Below are 22,925 nucleotides of genomic sequence, written 5' to 3' on the forward strand. Positions count from 1 at the left end.
TTTTATTTATTTATTGATTTATTTTATTATTTTTTTATTATTATTTTTTTTACAATTATTATTGTTACTTTTATTGCAAACTATTATTATCAACAGATGGCTCAAAGTGGGTGGGTTGGTGGGAGATGGGCAAGACATGTATCTTTATGTTGTATTTGAATACATGTGTTGAAAGAATGTTGGTTGTTTAAAATCAATAAAAATAAAGATAAAAAAAAAAAGACGGCTGGAAGACACTTTCATATGGGACACAGGGCCAGATGTACTAACGCGTTTGCGCCCACTTCAGGCGTATTTGTTTCGCAACATGCGTGTAAAATCATTGCGAGGTATGTACAAACAGGCTGCAATGATGTAAAAGCGCAAACTGTCTGTTGCGGGAGCTGAACATGGCTAATTGCGTTTTTCGTGTCATGCATGCATTCATGGGAGGATCCAGGGGAAAGTGGGAGTTTAGGGTAAAAAGATGGGAGGGGAAGCGTAAAGAGCGCTTAATTATGTATTCCGCGGTATGTACAAAGACTGCTCCTGAAAGCGCACGTCTATTCTGCGCCTAAATACTTCCTTACTTACCTTGTAAAAGCAGGTGTTAATCCAAATTGCAGTTCAATGCGTCAATAAGAAAACCTTTCAAAGACAACAGAATCGCTATTTAGAGCACCAGTTTTGTAAGTATTTGTACTATCAAAAGCAACCACAACTTTCGTTGGCCTTTTGAATGTCTTACTTTCACTTTCACGTCATTCACTTAAACTTTCCTACTTGCTAGATTTGACCAATTTTCCATAGCCTACATGCACAAGTACTTTGAGTAAAACTACTTATCTTCATTATCTCCCTGCTTGTTGACATCTTGTCATGTATGGTATAATTTCATGATCGCTATACGTTTGATTCTTTTTAATGTTGTCATCAGTTCATTTCATTGTCAACTTCATTCAACTGCACTTGTATAGGCTCTGCCATTCAGTTGTGGACGTTCGTAAATTGCGTTTATGGGCGGAGAAAGCCAGAGAAAGGCGCAGTTTACACGAGTTTGATAAATACGACGGAAACTTGGGTCTGACAGCGTTCGCAATCTGCGGTTTGTCCATGACTCTGATAACGCTACGTTCACAAATGTACGTACATCTGGCCCACAGTTTCTAAAAGTTCAGATGGGATCGAACTTGTTCAAAATATCTTGTTGATAATGGGGGACCTCTAAGTAACTTGGATCAGGAGTAATAGAGGCTCTAATAGCCACCACATACTCAGTAAAAAAAAAACGAGATTTTTTCACAATCAGCATCACTTTCAATTGGGGCACAAGGTGGGTTTGGGTTTACCAGATAATCTACTGTTTTGAATAAAAAAATTAGGGTTCTTAATGCATAAAATAGTGTGATCTTGCATTCTTAACCATGTTGTTGTATTGTAATAATAAATCTTTCACAATATCATAATGTATTTGGAGACCAGACTTTTCCCACCAATGCTCTGCTTTTCTGCACTCTCGTTAACAGCTATGAATGTTATTGTTAATCCAAGGCTTTTTCTCTGAGGACTTGGTCCTAACCTTAAGAGGTGCTATTGTATTAATAGAAGATAGACAGATGGAAAATGCTCAGTCAGATCATTAGTACAATGATGTTCAGATAAGGTTGGGCAATCACTTTCAAATAAAGCAAAGCATTTCGAGGCATTAAATTCATTAAAGATGCGGGTGCAGGAGGAGTGGGGTGACATATTGTCAATAGTAGGTGGTTCACAGCTAAAAACTATACATTTGTGGTCAGAAATAGTCATATCCAGGTAATTGACAGAGGATATTCTACACCCAGGGTAAAAACAAGGTCCAGTGTATGGCCAGGGTAATGTGTTGGCCCACACACACACTGCATGAAATTAAAAGAGGTAACAGTATAGTATGTGAGAGAGAATAGTAGTATATGTGAGAGTATAGTAGTATATGTGAGAAAGTACAGTAGTGTATGTGAGAGAATAGTATGTGAGAGCGAATAGTAGTGTGTGTGTGAGTTTGATTGAAACGGAAGGAGTTTAATTTTTCAGTTCCTGATTGGTTCTTCAATGTCACTTTCTCTAGCTAGCCAATTAAAATCAAGGAAGGGGTGGGACCTACACTGTCAACAATTAGAAATTAATTAATTTCAGTCAAACTCTCTCACACACACTACTATTCGGCTCACATACACTACTATATACTCTCTCACATCTACTATCCTCTCACATACACTACTATACTCTCTCACATACTACTATACTCTTATACTCTAATACTCTCTCACATACACTACTATACTCTCTCACATACTACTATACTCTTATACTCTCTCACATACTGTACACTACTATACTCTCTCACATACACGACTATTCCCTCTCATACATACATGTAAAAGGACTATAATAATGAGTGTGTATGAGTATAGTGTTGTATAGTATGAATTATGTCCTAGGCCAGTGGTTCTCAACCTTTTTTCAGTGATGTACTCCCCCATTTTTAGTTGAGAAAAAAAGACTTAAAACAGAGCACTGTGCCATCAGTGTCTAATTTATTAAACTATGGAACTAATAAACACATACAGTACACATACAACTTATATTTTCCTGAAATATTTATTAAATAATTGTTTTTTAAGTATTTTTGCATGGATTCTACTTTTTAAATATATGTATATTTTAACCCTTAGTTTTTTTTAGGGCATTTTCACTTCCTTTATTCATAAGGATTTATTCTGGTCATTGTAAGTGCCACACACACATATTATGTATTGTTTTTTTCCGGCAGAGTCTAGGCTACCCAGATCTGCCATCATTTCATGTATTAGTACTAGCATTGATTTTATTTTGATTTTTAAAGAATTAAAATATAAAAAGCGTATTATAAAAAATCTTATATTTTGACATGTATCTCACCACAGCAAGCTCAGCTCTACTTGCATGTCATGTGTGTGTAGGGGACGAACTGATCTGACCTGACTTGACCCGAGTTTACGTGTGTGTGCCTGTCTGCACTCATGATTCTCTACAACTTTTTACTGCGTTGCCATGAACAAAGTAAAGGCAAAAAAAAGGTGTTTCTCTGTCGAACAAATTGTGATGCAATGTGAGCCTTGAATTGAATGCCATGCAGGAATTTGCTAGGATCTCAAAACCGGATTATGAACATTCTTTGCCATAGCGAAACACAATAGCGTTGGATTATAAACATGCTTTGCCACAAAAACATGAGGTAAGTCGAGCTATATGAAGTAATTATTTAGCGGTCAATTCGTCTGTTTTATAACCCAGAAGGATGTACTTGGTATCAAATGATAGCTCTGTGTCTCCTCTTTCATCTGACATGTGTGGCATATCTATCCGTAGGTCCGCAAGTAATTTAAACGAGAGTAATGGGTGTGCAGTTGGTTTTTGTACATGACGTTATTATTTTGCAGTCACTTCTTCTGTTTTCATAAGCCAGAAGGATCGACATACTTGGTACCAGTGGATAGCCCTGTGTCTCTTTCATCTGATATGCTTGCCATATCTATGCGTTCACGCGGTTCGCGAGTAATTCAACTCGCTGGGTGCGCAGGTGAACGCAGAGACTGTAAATATGATGCAATTTGATTTAATCTTAATCTTCATACTATAACGTACAGACAAGTGCGTGGTCTCGTTGGAAAGCCCCACTTCTGCTCTGTCACACAATAAAGGCTTCTCGCTGCTATGAACAGTTGCGGAGCAATGTAACAGAGAAGAAAGGGTGTGTTTTTTGACGCACTTAGCGTCAATCGGCTTCTAAGGGTTAAAATATCACGTACCCCCAGGGGTACGCGTACCCCCATTTGAGAACCACTGCTCTAGGTGGCCCCTCATATACATCCAAACACACACTCAGACACAAACCTTTCTCCAATTATTGATTTCAGAAATAAAAGCTCAAGTTAAATATCAATTTGATTGTTAAATGATACCTTTATTGTCATGCATTTAAAAATTTCAAATAGAAATTACATTTATAGCAATAGAATTTGTAGAGTTCAATCATTAAAAATCATTTTTGATCTTGTACATCATGATGTTCATTCCCTCCATTATATACCACAAAACTGACAAGTGTTTACTTAACACTGACTTACATATCCCCAACTCCAAAATAACTTTACTTACAGCAATCCAAAAAAATAGAAATTGCCAACAGTGTTGTAATCTCTTGTTTCATGACAATGCTTGCCGTGAAAGGAAAAGTGCAAATACCACCATAACATTACCCAATGTCAATTTACTCCTAATGTGAAAGAATGCCATTAATACTCTTCTATTATTGAAATATTTAAAAACAAAAAATCTATGAACACACACTATTTGTCTAGGAAACACATATCCTACTTGAGTGTACAGCAGAACATAATTACTCTATTCCTCAAGATTAAATCATTAAATCAATAACATGCATAGGGATACTTTTTTGTCATGTTTCCATAATTCATAACTCCAGGAGCAGGTTTGCTGGAAAAAAGCCTAGTTTTCGTCCAGTGCTGACTTTCAAATAGCCATTAACTTCTTCTCCTTTTTTTACGACAATCTGTAAAATAAATTTACAGTTACAATATAAATAAACGTATACATTTTAAACATTGTTAAACTATATACAGTGGGTATCAGTTAAGTTTGGACGGTTTCCTGCATGAATCACGCACGAAACGCGTACCATATTCTCATCGGAAATGGCACAAACTGCAGTTGACCCAAACAACCATCAGGTGGCTCTTGGTAGTTCTGCCACTATATTTTTGATGCGACTTGACTTACTGCTTCCATGACTCATTCAGTTTCCAAGTCAGTAGAACAATCAGAGACAGTTGAGCCATTACCAAACATATATGATAATACAATAGCGTGAGTTTATATATCTTATCAAGGGCGTCACGATATGTTTCGAGTGTAGCCCTGAATGTATTTTGCAAAGTTGACTAACAAATATGAAACCATTATTTGGATCATGCATTGGAACTGTGAGATGAGATGGACCTATTTATCAAATATAAAAGCAGGACACAGGTTTCCTCTCACTCTCCTTCATGCAGCAGATCTAACTTGAACGTTACCTTACCATAATTTAGAACGTAGGCTGCTTAGAGCACGCGCACGCACGAGAGAGAGAGAGAGAAAGAGAGAGAGACAGAGAGTCAGTCAGTTCCAGGGTTGGGCATGTCATTTTTTTCGCATTTCCTATTTAGTTAGTTAAGTTATAAGGAAATCATAAAGGCAACAAGGCAGGGGTGCCAGAACGAGCAAACAACCCCCCCCCCCCCAATCGTGCCACGCACTGTATTTTCTCTTCCTTGCGCAAACAAAATGTGTGCGTTCCAAATAGCCTGCGTAATTCTGCTTCATAAAGTTGAACAAACGCAGGTGGTAATTTTATAGATAAATAGAAATAACCAACTTGGAGTGAATTTACACACGGGAGATTCTTTCTCTAGGCTACTTGTAGCTGAGCAGAGTTGGGTGTAATGTGTCAGTAATCACGTTACAGTTCCTACAGTGTGCGAGCAAAGATATTCAGAATTCTGGGAAGGTGACAAGAATATTGGCAAAATAAAAAAAATCTAATTCATCGGAGTAGGCTATTTGTTCTCTTACTACTGAGTGGGAAACAGTGCACAACTAACTAGCTAATGACTAGTCTGATGTCAATCACACCACAAATTGATTCCAAAAAAATATCAGGGTGTTAGGCTATAGGCTATAGCTAGGACTGCCACTGTTTTCAGTGTGAAGAGCATCTAGTATAATTAATTACAGAAAGAACGTAACTCGCAAGCGCACTTCACTCAAAACAGTGTAATGTTTTGCAAGTTGTGTGCGTGTCACCATTCGACATTGTGAAGGAGGGTGCGCGAGCTGGGCAGCAGCGCTTCCATAAAGGTCTCTTTCATAATGTCCTGTTACAATTGCAGCTGCTTCCAATTGTTGAATATTTAGAAAGTTGCCTACATGACGGCATTTTTGAGCTAGTAAGAGAGTCAGTTTTTTGGCTTCTGGTAGTAACTTGCTAATTAACTAAAGCAAGACTTGAGTGATATCACAAATTTGAAAGGCAAAATATGAAGGCAACATAGCTTATGTTGCCTTCACAAATGTACAAAGCTTATAGGCTACAGTGGACTAGCATGTTGCAGGGGCTGCTAAAAACACAGACAAACAACCTATGCAAACAACACACTGAAAACTCGGCCAATCACACTGTCGAACGCTCCGTCCGGTTCGACCGCGGAACGCCACAGCGGACTTATGCTGCCCCCAAGCGGCTGCAGTTGTACTTACATTTCACGCAGCTGCGTGAATCACGTTTTTCGTGAAAGAAGTGTCCATTTTTAACTAGTACCCACTGTAAAACATTTAATATACCTGAGGATTAATCTTTGATAAATAAACCTCTGGCCATAAACAAATAAACTGGTGGCCATTCAACAAATGTTGTAATTGAGTGACAAATTATTTTCCTTGCTTTTGTTTTTTCAGTTTTCTTCTTTAAGAAAAAAATATTATATACAGCTTCAGAAATAATGATTTTTAAGACATTTTAGTGTCCAAGACTAGCCTGGCGGGGCCATCCTATATCTTGAGATGTATAGTCTGGCATCGAACCATTCACCTCGCTTAATCCAAGGGGCGGGCAGAGAATTGTCTTTCAAACGGCCTAGGCATGCAATAGGCCAGCCTTTGACCATATCCGTATCCGGGTCGGCAAAGCGGCAAATACATCCTTCTTCGAAAGTAATGACTTAAGTGCATTGTGTTGCTCAACTTTCAAAGAAAAGCACAAGTCCAACTCCTCCAAAGTTGACGCCAATGCCGATTCAAACAACCGCTCTTAAGTTAAGCCATAGCCACCTTCCTTGTTGTTCACAGTCGCAGGACTGTCGTTATCCTGTTAAGCCCGCCTTAAGACTCTCTAACAAAATAGAGCGCTGTGATTGGAGAACATCCACGGTGCTAAGCCAATAGAAATCCCTATGGTTCGATACTAGACGTACAGGCTGAGCAAATTAATTTGCCGCCGCTAGGGTGCGTCTAGATTTCTAGGCTAGTCCAAGACATTATTATTGCATGAGCTGTGTACGGACTTGCACATTCATGTAAAGACGATTGAAAGTATGTTAGACAAATGACAGTGTTAAGTCACTACCACATCACTCCATGAGCAATTTCACAGTTATAGAAATTTGACCTAACAACGACGTTAGATCTCGATAATGTCCTTGTATTTGTCTAAATGTGGTGGGAGGAGCCACAGCGCAGCGGTAGCATTAGCGTCCAGTACAACATACGGGCCCAGCTAGTCTATCACTGCAAGTGCATACAAAATGTTTTTGGCCAAATTTAGCTTTAATCCAATTTACATTTGTTACTACCAGTCGTTGTCCTGCGTCAAATCACGATTGAGTGTGCATCTAATGTAACAGCGGTGTCTCCATGTAAAATTTTTGCTGTTGTTGCGAGCGAGCTAATAGGCTACGATATGGGTAATACTTTCAATACAATCAGCTCCACGATGCATACATGAGTGTTTTAAAAAGGTTAGAATGTATTTGAAATGGTTTAAAATGGTTTAATTGCTACGGTTGGTCAAATCTGTTAGTCAGATCAACTCTGATGACATCAGTGTCAACGCTGTTTGTTTAACATTTTGCTCTTAAAATGATAATGAAATGAGATATGTACTGTACATTTCCTAAATATATATATACATATATTTTATTGAGTTCCTTGATTTGTCTGTTAGTACTTTTTAATAAATATTTGAAATCTTACAGGGTTTAAGATCAGAAAATACTTGGTAATAACATGGTAACAATTACGATGACCTGACATGCTAAGTTGCGGTCATATTTATTTATATATATATATATATATATATATGTGTGTGTGTGTGTGTGTGTGTGTGTGTGTGTGTACTCAATGTACTCATTACTTAAGTATAAGTATAAGTATATATACTCTTTTGATCCCGTTGAGGGAAATTTGGTCTCTGCATTTATCCCAATCTGTGAATTAGTGAAACACACTCAGCACACAGGTGAACACACAGTGAGGTGAAGCACACACTAATCCCGGCGCAGTGAGCTGCCTGCAACAACAGCGGCGCTCGGGGAGCAGTGAGGGATTAAGTGCCTTGCTCAAGTCCGAAGTGCTAACCAGTAGGCCACGGCTGCCCCAACTTGGAGAATAAAGAATTCTGATTCTGACCCAATTACTTTGAGCACCTATTTGTCATGTAGGGTTTTTGAGTAAATATGAATGATGAAATTCTTGTTCTTAGTGAGCAAGTAAGTGTGCCAGGTTTGATGACGATCCTTAAACCTGTTTGTAAGATGTAATGTAAACACTGCTGTAAAGGATGGAACCATGCATACAAGCATGGATGGATGCCCGGAAAACTGTGGGCAGAGGTATAACAATTGTGGGTGAGGTATAAGAAACCTGTGAAGTCATGGCAAATAGCACATCAAAATCATGGAGACACAATTGACACCCTTACTATTTGGTTATAATAACAAATAACAAAAAAACATTTGGATCATACCTGGTCCTTTTTTAGTGTGATCTGGCCCATTTCTCTGTTCCCTACAAATGAGCGTGTCACTCTGTATACTCTTTCTCCTGCACGGACTCTTATGATATATGTCATTGGCAGATAGCCAGTCTTCTCCCCAATCTTTCCCTGAAAAAAAAGTATATGCATACACACATAAGAATGACCATGTTCAAGAAAGACTCATGTTCAATCATTAAATATGATATAACATTGGTTTTAAATTTATACCTAATTTGGACTCTAAATGAAATCAGGCCCTTGAGTCTCCAAAAGAGCCACTTGGGATATATTTTTTACACACAGGCTGACAGCCACCATTGTAGTTCTAATCAACTTCAGTCAAATTTGTCGGAGGTTGTCAGACTTAGCAACAGTACTTAACCCTCTAACAGCCCAAGTCACAATATAGACCCGAGTACAGAGTAAAATCTCATTTGCACTCTTTACCACTAGATGGCAGACATCCAGAGATTCAATTCAAGCCTGATCTCACTTCTCAAAGTGCAAAGGAAGTAGTACAATCAAATGTGACAAAACCGGAGAATACATGCATGTGATTGTATCGACATGGAAGTGATTCTGGCCATCGTTTTCGTGCAAATTGAAGCAGAAATGCACCAAATGGTGAATAAAACATTCACTTGTGATGAAGACTTGGATCTGTTATTCCCCTATTCTAATTTTGAAGGAGAATATCTGACTTTTGGAGATGACATCGATCATCTTCTGTATTATAGTCACGGTGCGTCTGAATGAAGGTGCGTCTTTGCATTTGCACGACCATGTCCACTAAGCATACAATGTTTATTTCGACCCTTTGTTTGGCAGTGGTAAACGTGATGCTAGTGTCTGTAATGGTGGGGTAAAGACAGCAGGGATAGATCTGAAGAACTACAAAGTCTGAGATGGGAACGGATTTATTACCCTTCTTTATGGTAGGCTTTAGTAGGCTTTGTGATTATAGTAATAGTTTACTAATGTTGGTTTACATTTGACCTTTTTTCTTTTCATTTGTCATATGGATGTCATAATATTCTAATTAGATGAGTAATTTACCCCCTGAGTAGAGTGCATTTCCATACACTCTATTAAATAGGATGGAACAGTAGAGTGCACTCTAATAAATAGGATAACAGTAGAGTGCACTCTAATAAATTGGATAACAGTCTAACTAGATGTACCGCAGAGCGGTACAAAATATGACCGCCGCCCAGTCCAGCACATGTTTTCCACAAAAATAAGTCACGCTGAAAGGCATATATGATTCTAACTGTCTCACTGAATTGCATTATGCACACTCAATTCTCACTGGTATCTCCTAGACAACAAGTACCAAAACATGATTAGTTCATAGATTTCACATGTAAAATACATTTTATACAACCCCACCCCCATCTTGCCTGTTCATAATTCTGAGAAATTCTTGAATTGTGTGCATGTGTGCGTGTACATGTACATGTACATGTTTATGTTTATGTTTATGTGTATGTGTGGGTGGGTGGGTGTGTGTGTGTGTGTGTGTGTGTGTGTGCATGTGCTTGTGTGTTTGCCTGTTTATGTGTCTGTGTGTGTGCATGTGCATGCATTGCGTACAGTATATTTGTCTACTGTGTGAGTATATGTCATGTGTGCATATGGAATGGGTTTACATAACCCCTGGAGGCAAACATATGCAAAAAATTGGTCATCCTAGGCCCCGGTTTTTTCAGTGTCCCGGGAATCCTTGTTGGTGTACGGTCACTAAATGTACACATAAATTATTTTATTAAGGCCCCCCATGAACGAAAGTCCACGAAACTTGGCATGCATTCGGAGGGTGTCATAATGATCCTACACTTTCAATTTCGTGCAGTTTTGACCATGTCAGCCAGAGATATTGTGATGAAAACACCTAATGTTTTGCTTTTTAATTTTTAACTAGGTGGCGCTATACATGAAATAAGTGGCAATGGGATAGGTTGACATGCCCCCTTAAGACAAACATACAAAAAAAAGGTGGACCTCCTAGGCCCTACGGTTCTCGAGATATTCACAGAAAACTGTCTCCGGCCACCTACAGGCCAGTTGGTGTATAGTAACATAAATTAATTTATTGTGTGGCCCCCCATGAACGGAATTCCACGAAACTTGGCGTGCATTCAGAGGGTGTCATAATGATCCAATTGTGTGCAGTTTTGACGATGTTAGGTCACAGATACCTGTGATTACAACACCTCATTTTTACTTTTTTGTGTTTAACTAGGTGGCGCTATACATGAAATGAGTGGTTATGGAATGGGTTGACATGGCCCTTTGAGATCAACATACAAAAAAAAATGGTCCTCCTAAACCCTACGGTTCACAGAAAACTGTGTCTGCCTACCCTCCTTTCGGGGGGTCCAGTCCAGCGGGGGGGCTACAGATCAAAACGAAAAACGATGGTTCCATGCTATCCATGTGGGGTTACATGCCCACCAAGTTTCGTGTACCCCGGTCTTACAGTGTCCCGGGAATCCTTGACGGAAATTTGGACATGCTGTAGCGGACCGCTCCATATTCTTTAGAATAAAAATGTATTACTTTAGGCTTATCCAACCGGGTTGCTTAAACGCAATTGGGGTTGTTAACGTCACGCAGTCAGCTGATGATAAAAGGCTGCTTGGCCTAACCTGCGGAGGAGAGCGCCAATTACCAGGAAGCTCTATCGGAGAGAGTGATTACCGAGGGCATGTGAGACATGGCGGGAGCATTTTAAACAGAAAATTTCACACTGGATAGTTACATTGGATTCCTCTGGATCGTACCCTTGTGGATTAATCCCTTTGAGGAATTACTATGAAGCAGCGTGGATCCTGAGCAAAATAGGACCGGCTCAAACTACTTTGTGTTGCGCACGACGGAATGTATCGGCAGCATGGCAAGATGTTTACCTTTCTCTTGTCGAGGTGTTGCGAAGATCCCTGGTTCAAGTCGTAGGCCTACTCTACAGTTCCCCTGGCTAGTCTGCCGCTGGTAACTCAACACTCATCTCCGAGTTCACTTTTCCCTTCCGCCAGTAGCCTGTACAACTAATTCAATATATTCCACAACTTTCCTTCAGTGACTCAGACTCTTCCATACTTTCCCTTTTTGTTTAAATATCATTTTATTTTCGATTGAATGGAGGGACAATGATTATGTAAGTTGTGTATGAATATTTTTGGTATAATTTAAACTATCACAATATATGATTTGAAACTTATAAAACATGTTTGTGTTGTTTGATTTGTGTGATAGTTTCGCTGTAACAGTGGCTACATTTGAATTGGCATCAAATACTACCTGGCACCCCAGAGACGATTTAATCTCTAAATTTAAAAAATAAAATTCAGATTAGTCACGTTACAATGCGAAAAAGAAAAAATCTGACTAAACCTATATGACCGCCGCTTCGCTGCGCGGCGGTCATAATAAGAAGCCCAGTGATAACAGTACAGTGCATTTTCACTGTAAAAAGAAGAAGAAAAAGAAGACGACTTTGTATAACAGCATTTTCATGCACTGTAATAAAACTGAAAACTCACCCTCCACCATTCTTCATTTGAATCATCTAAGACTGTTATTCGATCCCCGGGACTGCAGGAAAAGAGACACACAATTTAGTTATATCTGTAGTAGACAACTGTACAAGTTGTTATTTTCACTGATTTGTAACACTGTTCATCTGAATAATATCTATATATAATTGAATACACTGAATTGAAATCACTGAAATAATTCAATCCCATTTTTTAAAAAAAGGTTGTCATTTTTTGCTATTTAAATTTATTGACATTCAACATCAGAAAATATTTCCATAAGACATACATATTTCAGATACTGTATTTTTCACAAACCTCAATGTGTTACCTATCAGAGGTATACATACCTTTAGAGAAATAACAAATAAGTAAAAATATATAACTGCAAATGGTAATTATTTGGGTCCAAGCTAAATTGGAAGAAGTGCCCTTAAGATCGAGGAAATGGGACAAAGTATGAGCACATCAGTTTTATATGTCTATGTGAATCGGGTTGTGACATATTGACATGTGGCACTTTTAGCATCCCTATGTACGGAATTTGAGAAAATTTGGCAGGAAAAGGGGTGGCAATGGGAAAACTGAAAAGATTCAGTAGTTTACAGGAAATGAATATATTTTTTGTGCCATCTCCTGCAGGTCCTGAAATATGAGCTAAATGTAAATGTGCATATTATAGCGACATCTTGTGGCCAATTTGTGTCATATTTGATGCATAACTTCTCTGTGTCATTATGAAGAAAATTATGTTTTATGAGGATCGGCCATCTACAATGGCATATATTGACAACTGAAATTTGATCGTAGTTCAATGTACCCTATTCCACGGTCTGCTCCTGTTGGTGAACTACACCTAAGCAAGTACAGTTTGCAATTCCACAGAAATGTATTCTAGTTGTGAACTGTTCTCTCTCTTTTACTCACTCCCTCTGCCTTGTCCTTTGACTTAACTGCCTGGTTTCTTTTAGTCAAGGGCATTTTGTCAGGTGAAATGTCAGTTATCAATGGTGCCATATAAGTAAATATGAGTTATAAACAAAAATCTGTAAGCTTTCAGTCCAAGACCTTCGTCAGACAGAATAATGTGATTAATTTATTGTTGCACAGATTTGAGTGAGCAAACCTTTTATTTACAGTATTTTACAGTTTCTTGACTCTCAGCACCTCAGCAAAGCTTACAAACTGACAACAAACAGTATCAACAGTCGGTCAGGAAACAATGTATGTGGGTCTACCTTTGCTGTAAATACGTTTCTGCATTTTCCCAACTGCATTTTTTGATGTTTGCAGATGTTACTGCTACTCTTTATCACAATAAGTTTCGGTTTTGTCTTCCCTTCTCATCGCTGATTGGCCTGACATTTTTCATGTCTAAGGGAAATGATTATGAACTGTGGTGTTTCAGACAAGATCTCCCTGAAAGGCTACTGCTGACCTCCTTTCCAAATAGAGTTTCTCTCTGAAGAAGACCTTTGTTAGACAGAATGATGTGATTAATTTATTGGTTGCACAGATTTGAGTGAGCAAACCTTTTATTTATTTTACAGTTTCTTGACTCTAAACTCCAGCACCTCAGCAAAGCTTACCAGAGGGGTATCTTCATCTTTTGTTATGCTATATAAATCAAAAAAATTGAATTGCATGGGAAATGTTAAAGAGAGGTAACGCTTACTGGAAGTCCAGGTCATCTTTTTCAATGGCTTTGAAGCGATACAGGGCCATGTAGTAATGCGATTGAGAGAAGGTGCCAAGGTTCTTCTTATTCTAAAACATACAGAAACAACAGACATAAACCAATAAGTTGATTGGGAATCACAATTAATGCTAGCGATAAATACACTGATGATTTTTTAAATTATTATTAATCCCCCCTCCACTCGAACCAGCATGTCAGGCGATGGTGATTCAAAAGGACCAAGAATACATTAGTTAACACTCATCTAATTCAGTGTGTCCCAAACGTTTTTCTCTCGACACACCACCGTGATATTAAACATACAAAAATGACAAAACAACATTGATGTGTATTGCCCCCTGTTGTGAATCCATGTTAGCTCAAGGATTGATCTTATACCACCATTGTTGCTCACCACTCTTCTTCTTCTTCAGGTACACAATCATTTTTAAAGGACTCATCCTTCTTAAATATTTTCTTAAGGTCTTTATCTGTGGTCGTAATGTTTGTCAACAAGTGAGCTGATTCAATTTGACCGCATTCAGGTTAGGCCATTGTTTTTTTGTGTTCTTCTCTCGGGATGTTCTGACGATTAACAGGAATGGCTTGTTGTGTGAAGACCTCTGGAAGTTCTATGAAGTCATCACCATCAAGGCTGAATACTTCCAGTCCACTCAATTTATACACTTTCACAGGCTTTTCATAACTGTTTGAAGTAGAATTTCAGTTTTTCTCTTGACAGTTGTTCCACTAGTTTCTCTATACAGAAGGTTGCGGAACTCCCGGAACGCATATGTTTCAATGGAATCCCTTGGTCGCCTTCTTTTGTTTCTTACATGTACTACTGAGATGTCCTTTAATCAAACAGACAAAACAAAATCCATGTTTCTTAAAGGGATATTCCACCATTTGGGGAATTACACTAATTTTCCACCTCCCCTTGAGTTAAACAATTGATTTAGATAGATAGATAGATAGATAGATAGATAGATAGATACTTTATTGATCCTCAAGGGGAAATTCAAGAACATTTTTACCCAGGGACGTGCACAGGGGGGTTGCTCAGGTTGCCCGGGCAACTGCCCACATGCCCTTCTTGACTCATGTTGCCCTTCCAATAGGGAAATAAATAAATCATACAATGGATGCAGAATTTCGCGTACAGTGGGTCCCGATCAAGGTGATTCACGCTGCTGGGTGAAATGTAAGTACATCTGCAGCCGCTTGGGGGCAGCATAGTCCGCTGTGGCGTTCCACGGTCGAACCAGACGGGCGCATTCGACAGCAAGGGCTGTGATTGGCCGAGTTTTCAGTGCGTTTCTCTGTGTTTTTAGCAGCCCCTGCAACATACTAGTCCACTGTAGCCTACGCTTTGTACATAATGTTAAACATAGTTTTGGATTCAGTGGCAAGATTTCTTGATTGTACAGTGCCTGTCTCTCAGTAATGTTTTAAAATGACAGCTTCGTCAGCTGGCAGTAGGCTACTTTGTCAACTTCGAAAAGCTTTGTTCACCCGATGCCAGTCACTGATCGAAATTTCAAATTTCGGGAAGCTTCGTTCAATCTTTTTAAGTTTTCAGTGCAGTAGGCCCCTATCTGCCCCCTTTGGAATTATATCTCGAGCCTATTATAAGGTCGAGTGCTTTATATCAAAGATCCTTTACCCTCCCTGGTTATATCCTGGGATTCGGACGTGCTCAAAAAGAAAAGAAAAAAACACTTTTTTATAGACGGTTATGAGGAGCAATATGAGTCGTGTCATTCAGACTCAACCCTCTTGTTGCTTTGATATCTTTTTTGTTGTCGTTTGAACGTCGGCAAGCAGGCATGTTGCGGTTGCAGTTTAAGTGAAATTTCTACAGTAGGCCTACAACATGCAACATGCTTGTTAGGCTGGGCTACTGTCAATGTACTTGTACAGGTAAATGTTCAACAATTGCTGGTGTACAGGCTATAATCAATTAGCTAAATCATTTGTCTAGCTGTTTAAAATCGTACATTCAAACAAACACAAAGGTGCTTTGATATCTTTTTTTTCGTTTGAACGTCGGCAAGCAGGCATGCTGCGGTTGCAATGAATGAGGATAATTGGTTTTATCTGCGGATTTATTTTTTGCATTATTTTGAATATGACTCGCTCCAGTCCCAACAGCACGTCTACTTTTTCCACACGCATCTAAGTTCTAACACACATATCCCTCTCGCTTTCTCTCCATCCATCCCTGCGACGATGCTTTCTTAAAGGAGCTGCACCATCTTACAACAATTGCATCTACATTTTCATATTAGAATGTTTTGTCAAGTGTAAGCTTAAACTACCGTGATCAATTTAAGTTCCCGTGCCCCCCGCTGAAAGTCTCATGCTTTATCGTTACACTATCAAATCTATAAGTAACCGTGACAAATAGGGTATAAGATATATAAACTCATGCTATTGTATTATCATATATGTTTGGTAATGGCTCAGCTTTCTCTGATTGTTTTATTGACTTGGAAACTGCATCATGGAAGCAGTAAGTCAAGTCGCATCAAAAATAGTAGTGGCAGAACTCCAAAGTGACACCTTGTGGTTGTTTGTGTCAACTGCAGTTTGTGCCATTTCTGCTGAGAAAATGGGGTGCATGATTCCTGAAGGAACCCGTCCAAACTTAACTGGGACCCACTGTAGGCCTAGATAAAAAAAAAAATCGCAAAGCCTCATTCAATTCCATTCGGACACCGAAAGTGAAAGTCAGTAGGGGAAGGGCAAACTCTGTGGCTGCAGCGCTGCACGCAACCGGCACCTGAGCTGAGCCTGCATAAGCGGCCCTAGAAGGAGATTGTCGCGGTTGTCGTATGAGACGACTCAACGTTGTCGGAAAAGGTGAGTTTGTGATGTATAACAAACGAACGATCATCGTCATCAAGTTTTATGAAATTAATTAAAATCTTCATAAATCCAGGCTGAGTTTGCCACGTTTAGCCTAAATAATCAGACAGATAGCTTGCAGAGAAGCAGCCCGTTATCCTGTGACACCTAGACACTGTCCCGTGACACCCATGACTGTCCCGTGACACCTAGACACTGTCCCGTGACACCTATGACTGTCCTGTGACACCTAGACACTGTCCCGTGACACCCATGACTGTCCTGTAACACCCAGATACTGTCCCGTGACACCTATGACTGTCCTGTGACACCTGACACTTAGCCACTGTCCTGTAACACCCAGACACTGTCCCGAGACAGTTATCCACTGTCCTGTAACACCCAGACACTGACCAGAGACAGTTAGACACTGTCCCATGACACCCATGACTGTCCTCTAACACCCAGACACTGTCCCGAGATACCCAGACACTGTCCTGTGACACTCCATGACTGTCCTGTGACAACTAGACACTGTCCCCGCGACACACCTATGACTGTCCTGTAACACCCAGACACTGTCCCGTGACACCGGCGACTGTCCTTGTGACACCTAGACACTGTCCTGAGACAGTTAGCTACTGTCCCAGACACCAAGCCACTGTCCCAAGTGACACCAATGACAAATGTTCCAAATGTGAACCACTTTGAGCTGCATTCTGTGAATGAAAGGTGCTATAATTAAGCATATTGTTATTGTTATTATTATTATTATTATTATTATTATTATTATTATGTAGAATCATTTATGTCTTTGAATCATTGTACATGTATGTATGTATGTATGTATGTATGTATCTTAGACATTTTTATTTGTTTTGTTTTAGATAAAAGATGTAAATTGTTTTACATAAAATTGTACATGTAAAAATCCTTCTTTGCTTTATGATTTCTGAATTTTCAAAGTTGTTTGTTAGAATTTTTAATAAAGATGACTTGTGCTTTAAGTAGTAGCTCTGGATTTGTGTTTTGTTATCAAGTAATGTTCAAGCACAGCTGACATTCAGCCAACACTCAGTCAGATCAGTTAGTGTGTGGGCCAGTGCATGCCCGGGGACCCAGGCAACCCCTTAGCCAACACTTTGATAAACAATAATACCCACACCTGGGCCGACAGATAGATAGATAGATAGATAGATAGATAGATAGACGCTTTATTTGTCATTCACACACCATGGGAGCATGAAGAGAACAAATACCTCTCGTCCTCCTCATCTCTCCTCACTGTTCCTCTCCCTCTGTTCAGGAAGAATTTTCTGATGTCCATCTCTGAATAGTTTATCAGAAGGCTATGTTTTACAGTAGGACAGCTTCACAAACAGTATAGGCTACTTTTACAGGACTCTCTACAGTATACAGTACGTAAATCATTATTAATGCTCCGTATGTGTGCATGCATCCTACACATGGTGTGAGTGTGTGTGTGAGGGAGAGAGCACAAACTGGTAAACTGTTGCTAAATTTAGGCTACAATGATGCTAAGCATTGAAAAACAGATGCTAATTATGTGGGCAACATTCTCTAACAGCGATCAACTTGTCATTTTTTCTGTCAAACAAGTTGTGAATTTGTTGTAACATTAAAACAGGGGACGACTTACTCTGCGCTCAAAGTGATGTGATGAGCTCCAGCGGTTTCCACTGTACAACGAAATGCTCGGAAGAATCATGTGAACGATTTTCATTGGTTGTTGCGTTCAATCTTACCCAGCTACAGAGGTGCTATTTCCTGATTGGCTATTATGCCCCCTTTCTTTTTTTCCTTGTTTATTTTTATTGGCTGGTAAGTGACAGGCTCGAGTCATGACTAAAGCAGGCACGGAGATGTGCTCATGAATGGCGTTTCCAGCGAGAGCAGCGCTAGAATTTTACTGGGGCACTGGAGACTTTTACTAAGGCACGTGCCCCAGTGAATAAGGTCTAGTGACGCCCCTGGTCATGAATATTAAGAAAATACATGAAATGCTCTTAAAATAATGGATGAAGTATAACTGAATAAATGAAAAATATGTTAGACCATTAGTGGCAAAATATTGGGGCATTTGTCGGCAACCCGCCAGCGGACCACCAGAGAACCGATGAGCAAAACGCCAGCGGACTGCCAGATTAGCTCCCAGTGGGCCGACAGTGGTCCGCCAGCCTCTTGCTATCTGGGTAATTATAGTAATACTTTATTGCAGGTTATGTGCAGTCTTAGTTTGTTATTAGCAATCTTCTTGAAAGAGTGTTCACTTTAAATTAACACATTGTGATCTCAATGATCAACATCAGTTTGAGTTTTCAGCAACTGTGCAATTGTATTGTGCCATCAAACATTTCAAAGTCTTTTCTCATTATGTCTGATCGTATAGGTTTGAAGACAATGCAAATCACTTCAATATGAAATGGTGGCAGATCTGGGTAGCCTAGACTGTGCTGAAAACAATATAGCATGTGTAAATGACACTTACAATGACCAGGATAAATGCTTATAACTAATGATACTGAGAATGGCCAAACATAGAGTAGTGCTCATAGGGCTAAATAGAAAATGTCATTTATTTCCGTAAGGCACAAACCACATATTTTTCACATTTGCTCAGCCCCAGAGAATCCCTCCACCATGGCAATGCTATTGCCAGATTCAGGACAGTCCTACACACACGAAAGGCAAGTCGAGCTGCCAGCTTGCAGTGGTGAGATACATGCCAAAATATATTAAAAAATTTATAATACGCTTTTTGTATTTTTATTATTTAAAAATCAAAATTAAATCAATGCAGGTATTAGTACATGAAATTGTGGCAGACTCTGCCGAAAAACAGTATATAGCATGTGTGTATGGCATTTACAATGACCAGGATAAATGCTTCTAGCTAAAGGTAGTGAAATTGCCCTTCGTATTCTATTTTCAACTGTTGATAAGTTAATAAATCCCCCCTCACAATTAGCGCCTGAACTTCTCTCAACTAATAAATGCAATGAGTTTTCATCTTTTTTTAAAGGTAAAATGGACAAAATCAGACTCAACATATCTGCTCAATTACAAATTCAACAACCTGAACTTCCAGCAACAAACAGAGGGAAACTAAACTTGATGTCAGAGTTCCGCTTGATAGACTACGAAACACAGGTACACGGTACAGAATCTCAGCTCTTCCACATGTGTCTTAGACACTCTGCCTACCAATTTCTTCAAAACTGTTTTTCACCTCATAGCGGCGGATGTCCTTCAAATTGTAAATGTATCACTGCTGTCTGGCACTTTTCCTAAGTCACTGAAAACAGCTGTTGTCTGCCAGCCTTTGAGTCACGCGCATAAACTAGACAACTCGGGTGCATAGACAATTCGTGCAGACACTGCATCAAGTTCAAAAATCGAAAGAGACGGTAATGTTAAGAAAAGTCACAAAAAAGGACGTATCCCTCTGGTGCCGAAAACAGAAAGAAGAAAATGACAGAGGAGGAGAAAAACGAGCAAGATACAGGTATGTTTGCATTATTATTTACAGTATGTTTTGTGCTTGAGGTAGCTAGCTAGCTGTCATGATCTAATATAAGCCATCACCAGAGATAAATCCCCGCCATCAACAGAGAAATGTCTCCCATTAATATATATTTATCTAGGGTTATTTCAGATGTCAAGGATATTGGGATTGTTTTGGATGTTCAATCAAGCATGTACCTTAGCCATAGGTGGGCTTATGTTGTAAATTAAAGTTAGCTAGCTGACTGAAGTGGACATTAGCACTACAGTAGCTACATGAAAACGTACTGTAGCTGAAGGCAAATTTACTACAGAGGGATTGTTTCTGATTTCGCACCTGAAAGTGTTGATAGTTTATTACTGTTCTATAATATGTGACATAGTGGTAAGTCTGATAGCAACAGCAGGCTAAGCCCAGGCTCCCAGTCCCAACCCCAACCCACTGACTAGCGCGACTCTGGGAGGCGTTGTGGGAGGGGGCCCCCAAATCAAATTCTGCTTAGGGCCCCCAAAAGGCTCGGGCCGGCACTGCAGATGACACACAAATTTACTTAGCTCTATCACCAAACGACTATGGTCCTCTTGAATCTATGTGTCAGTGTATAGAACAAATCAACACCTGGATGTCTCAAAATTTTCTTCAGCTGAACAAAGAAAAAACTGAAGTAATTATATTTGATAAAAATGAGGAAAGATTTAGGGTTGCCACTCTCCTTGACACAAAAGGGTTGAAGGCAAAGGATACTGTTAAAAATCTTGGTGTATTAATTGACAGTGATCTAAATTTCAACAGCCACATGAAAGCGATAACTAAATCAGCTTTTTACCACCTCAAAAATATTGCCAAACTCAGAGGGCTGATGTCAAAACATGACTTAGAAAAACTCATTCATGCATTTATCTCCAGCAGGGTTGATTACTGCAATGGACTGTTCACAGGCCTTCCTAAAAAGACTATTAGGTGATACAAAATGCAGCAGCTAGGACTCTAACAAAAACTAAAAGAACTGACCACATTACTCTTAACATAATTCTTAAGTCCTTGCACTGGCTTCCAGTAAGTCACAGAATTGACTTTAAAGCACTATTGCTTGTTTATAAATCAGTAAATGGAGCAGGACCTAAATACTTGTCAGACATGCTTCAGCAGTACACACCTTCTCGTCCTCTCAGGTCCCAGGTGAAAAACCTGCTAGTAAAACCTACAGTTAGAACTAAACATGGTGAAGCAGCTTTTAGCTGCTATGAGGCTCAGCTGTGGAACCAACTTTCGGATGACATTAAAAATGCCCCAACTGTAGCCAGTTTTAAATCTAGACTTAAGACCAAACTGTTCTCAGATGCTTTCTGCTAACTGTGCCGAGTTACAAATTCTGAATCTGCCTTGATAATTATTCTACTTTGTCTTTTATTACTTTTTTTACTACTTTTGCCTTTGATCTTTACCTTTTAACTATTCTTTGACTATATTGCCCTTCTATGCTTTTATTTGTTATTATTGTTTGGTTTTGTTTATGTAAAGCACATTGAATGACCTCTGTGTATGAAATGTGCTATATAAATAAACTTGACTTGACTTCTAGGGTTCACTATTAATAGTGCTGGACACTCTTTGCATGTCCAGAAGCAACTGAAGGAAGCTTAAAATAATGTGCACCACACATGTGGCTGGGACTAACTGTTTATCGTGACACCGGTTCGAGAACACCCTCCATTTCTGGCTATAGTACACTTGCGTAGAGGAAACTCTGGTACTCTGTATGGTTTGCATAACTGCCTCATCTAACTCCTGAGGGAGGGGCTGAGCAGCGGCCATGCCCCCAGTTCTGACTTGGGGTGCCAGATCTGTCCGATCTGTCCATCTATCTGAGACAGGAGATCTGCCCTGCCTGAAAGGGGCCATGGCTACCCTTGAAGCAGGCGGAGGAGAGCGGGAAACCAGCATCTCCCCGGCCACCTTGGGGCTATCAGCAGGACCTTTTGACGGCCTGTGTGAACCCTGTGGAGTAAATAGGGGATCAGGAGAAGAGAAGGGAAGGGATACAGCATGTCTACCGGCCAGTCTTGGGACAGAGCATCCAAGCCAAGCGGTGCCCCGTGGCCCCACTCCTCCCTTTCGATGGACACCAGAATCTGATGAGTGGTGAGCATCTTGAATGGCCAGACAAAAAGGTAAAAGAAGCACACATTGGCTTTCTCCGCTCTACTGTAGCCACTCCCCCTCTCGAATAGCCCAGGCTACTTTGGACTTGAACACTTTGAATAAACCAACGACAACTCCAACTGCAAGGTCCCAAATTGAAAGTAGCGATAGGATGATGGTCCCGACGTTTCAGAATGCCACACAGCTAGACGACGAGTGGCATGTCACTTATTCTACCAAAGACTGTTTCTGAGTCACATCATTGCAAATCTCAAATGATGAGATGAGAATTCTATATCATTAAGTTATTCAATAGGCTAAACATAGCCTTACATTAAAGCTTTACACTTATGTCATTTCGATTAGCTACAGACAACAAATGGCAGACAGAGCGTGATGTCACTTATAGGCTACCAGAGATAGTTGAGTCACCTTGTTGCAAATTTCATACGATGAGGCATGTAATTGAGCTATGGGTTTTCTACAGGAATGGCATGTTTGAACGGGCACTGCACTAGTTGTAACAATTATAGGACAGATAATGGAAGTTACTGGTAGAATGTCCATTAAAACAGTTTTACTTTCACTTTCATTCTACTG

At 39.6% G+C, this 22,925-nt stretch overlaps 1 protein-coding gene across 1 annotated transcript in view; it reads right to left on the minus strand.

The window, feature by feature from the left end:
* Positions 1-3,939: 3,939 nt before the first annotated feature.
* LOC125292789 (SH3 and cysteine-rich domain-containing protein 3) overlaps positions 3,940-22,925 on the minus strand; it is an 83,594-nt gene continuing 64,608 nt past the window's right edge. The window contains exons 10-13 of the mRNA XM_048240219.1: positions 13,805-13,896; positions 12,136-12,187; positions 8,582-8,719; positions 3,940-4,573 (exon numbers count right to left, since the gene is read on the minus strand). Coding sequence (XP_048096176.1) covers positions 4,475-4,573; positions 8,582-8,719; positions 12,136-12,187; positions 13,805-13,896 — 381 coding nt within the window. The 3' untranslated portion in view covers positions 3,940-4,474. The remainder of the gene's footprint in view (positions 4,574-8,581; positions 8,720-12,135; positions 12,188-13,804; positions 13,897-22,925) is intronic.

The sequence above is a fragment of the Alosa alosa genome, chromosome 4 (genome assembly GCF_017589495.1).
Source record: "Alosa alosa isolate M-15738 ecotype Scorff River chromosome 4, AALO_Geno_1.1, whole genome shotgun sequence".
NCBI classification, from domain to species: domain Eukaryota; kingdom Metazoa; phylum Chordata; class Actinopteri; order Clupeiformes; family Clupeidae; genus Alosa; species Alosa alosa.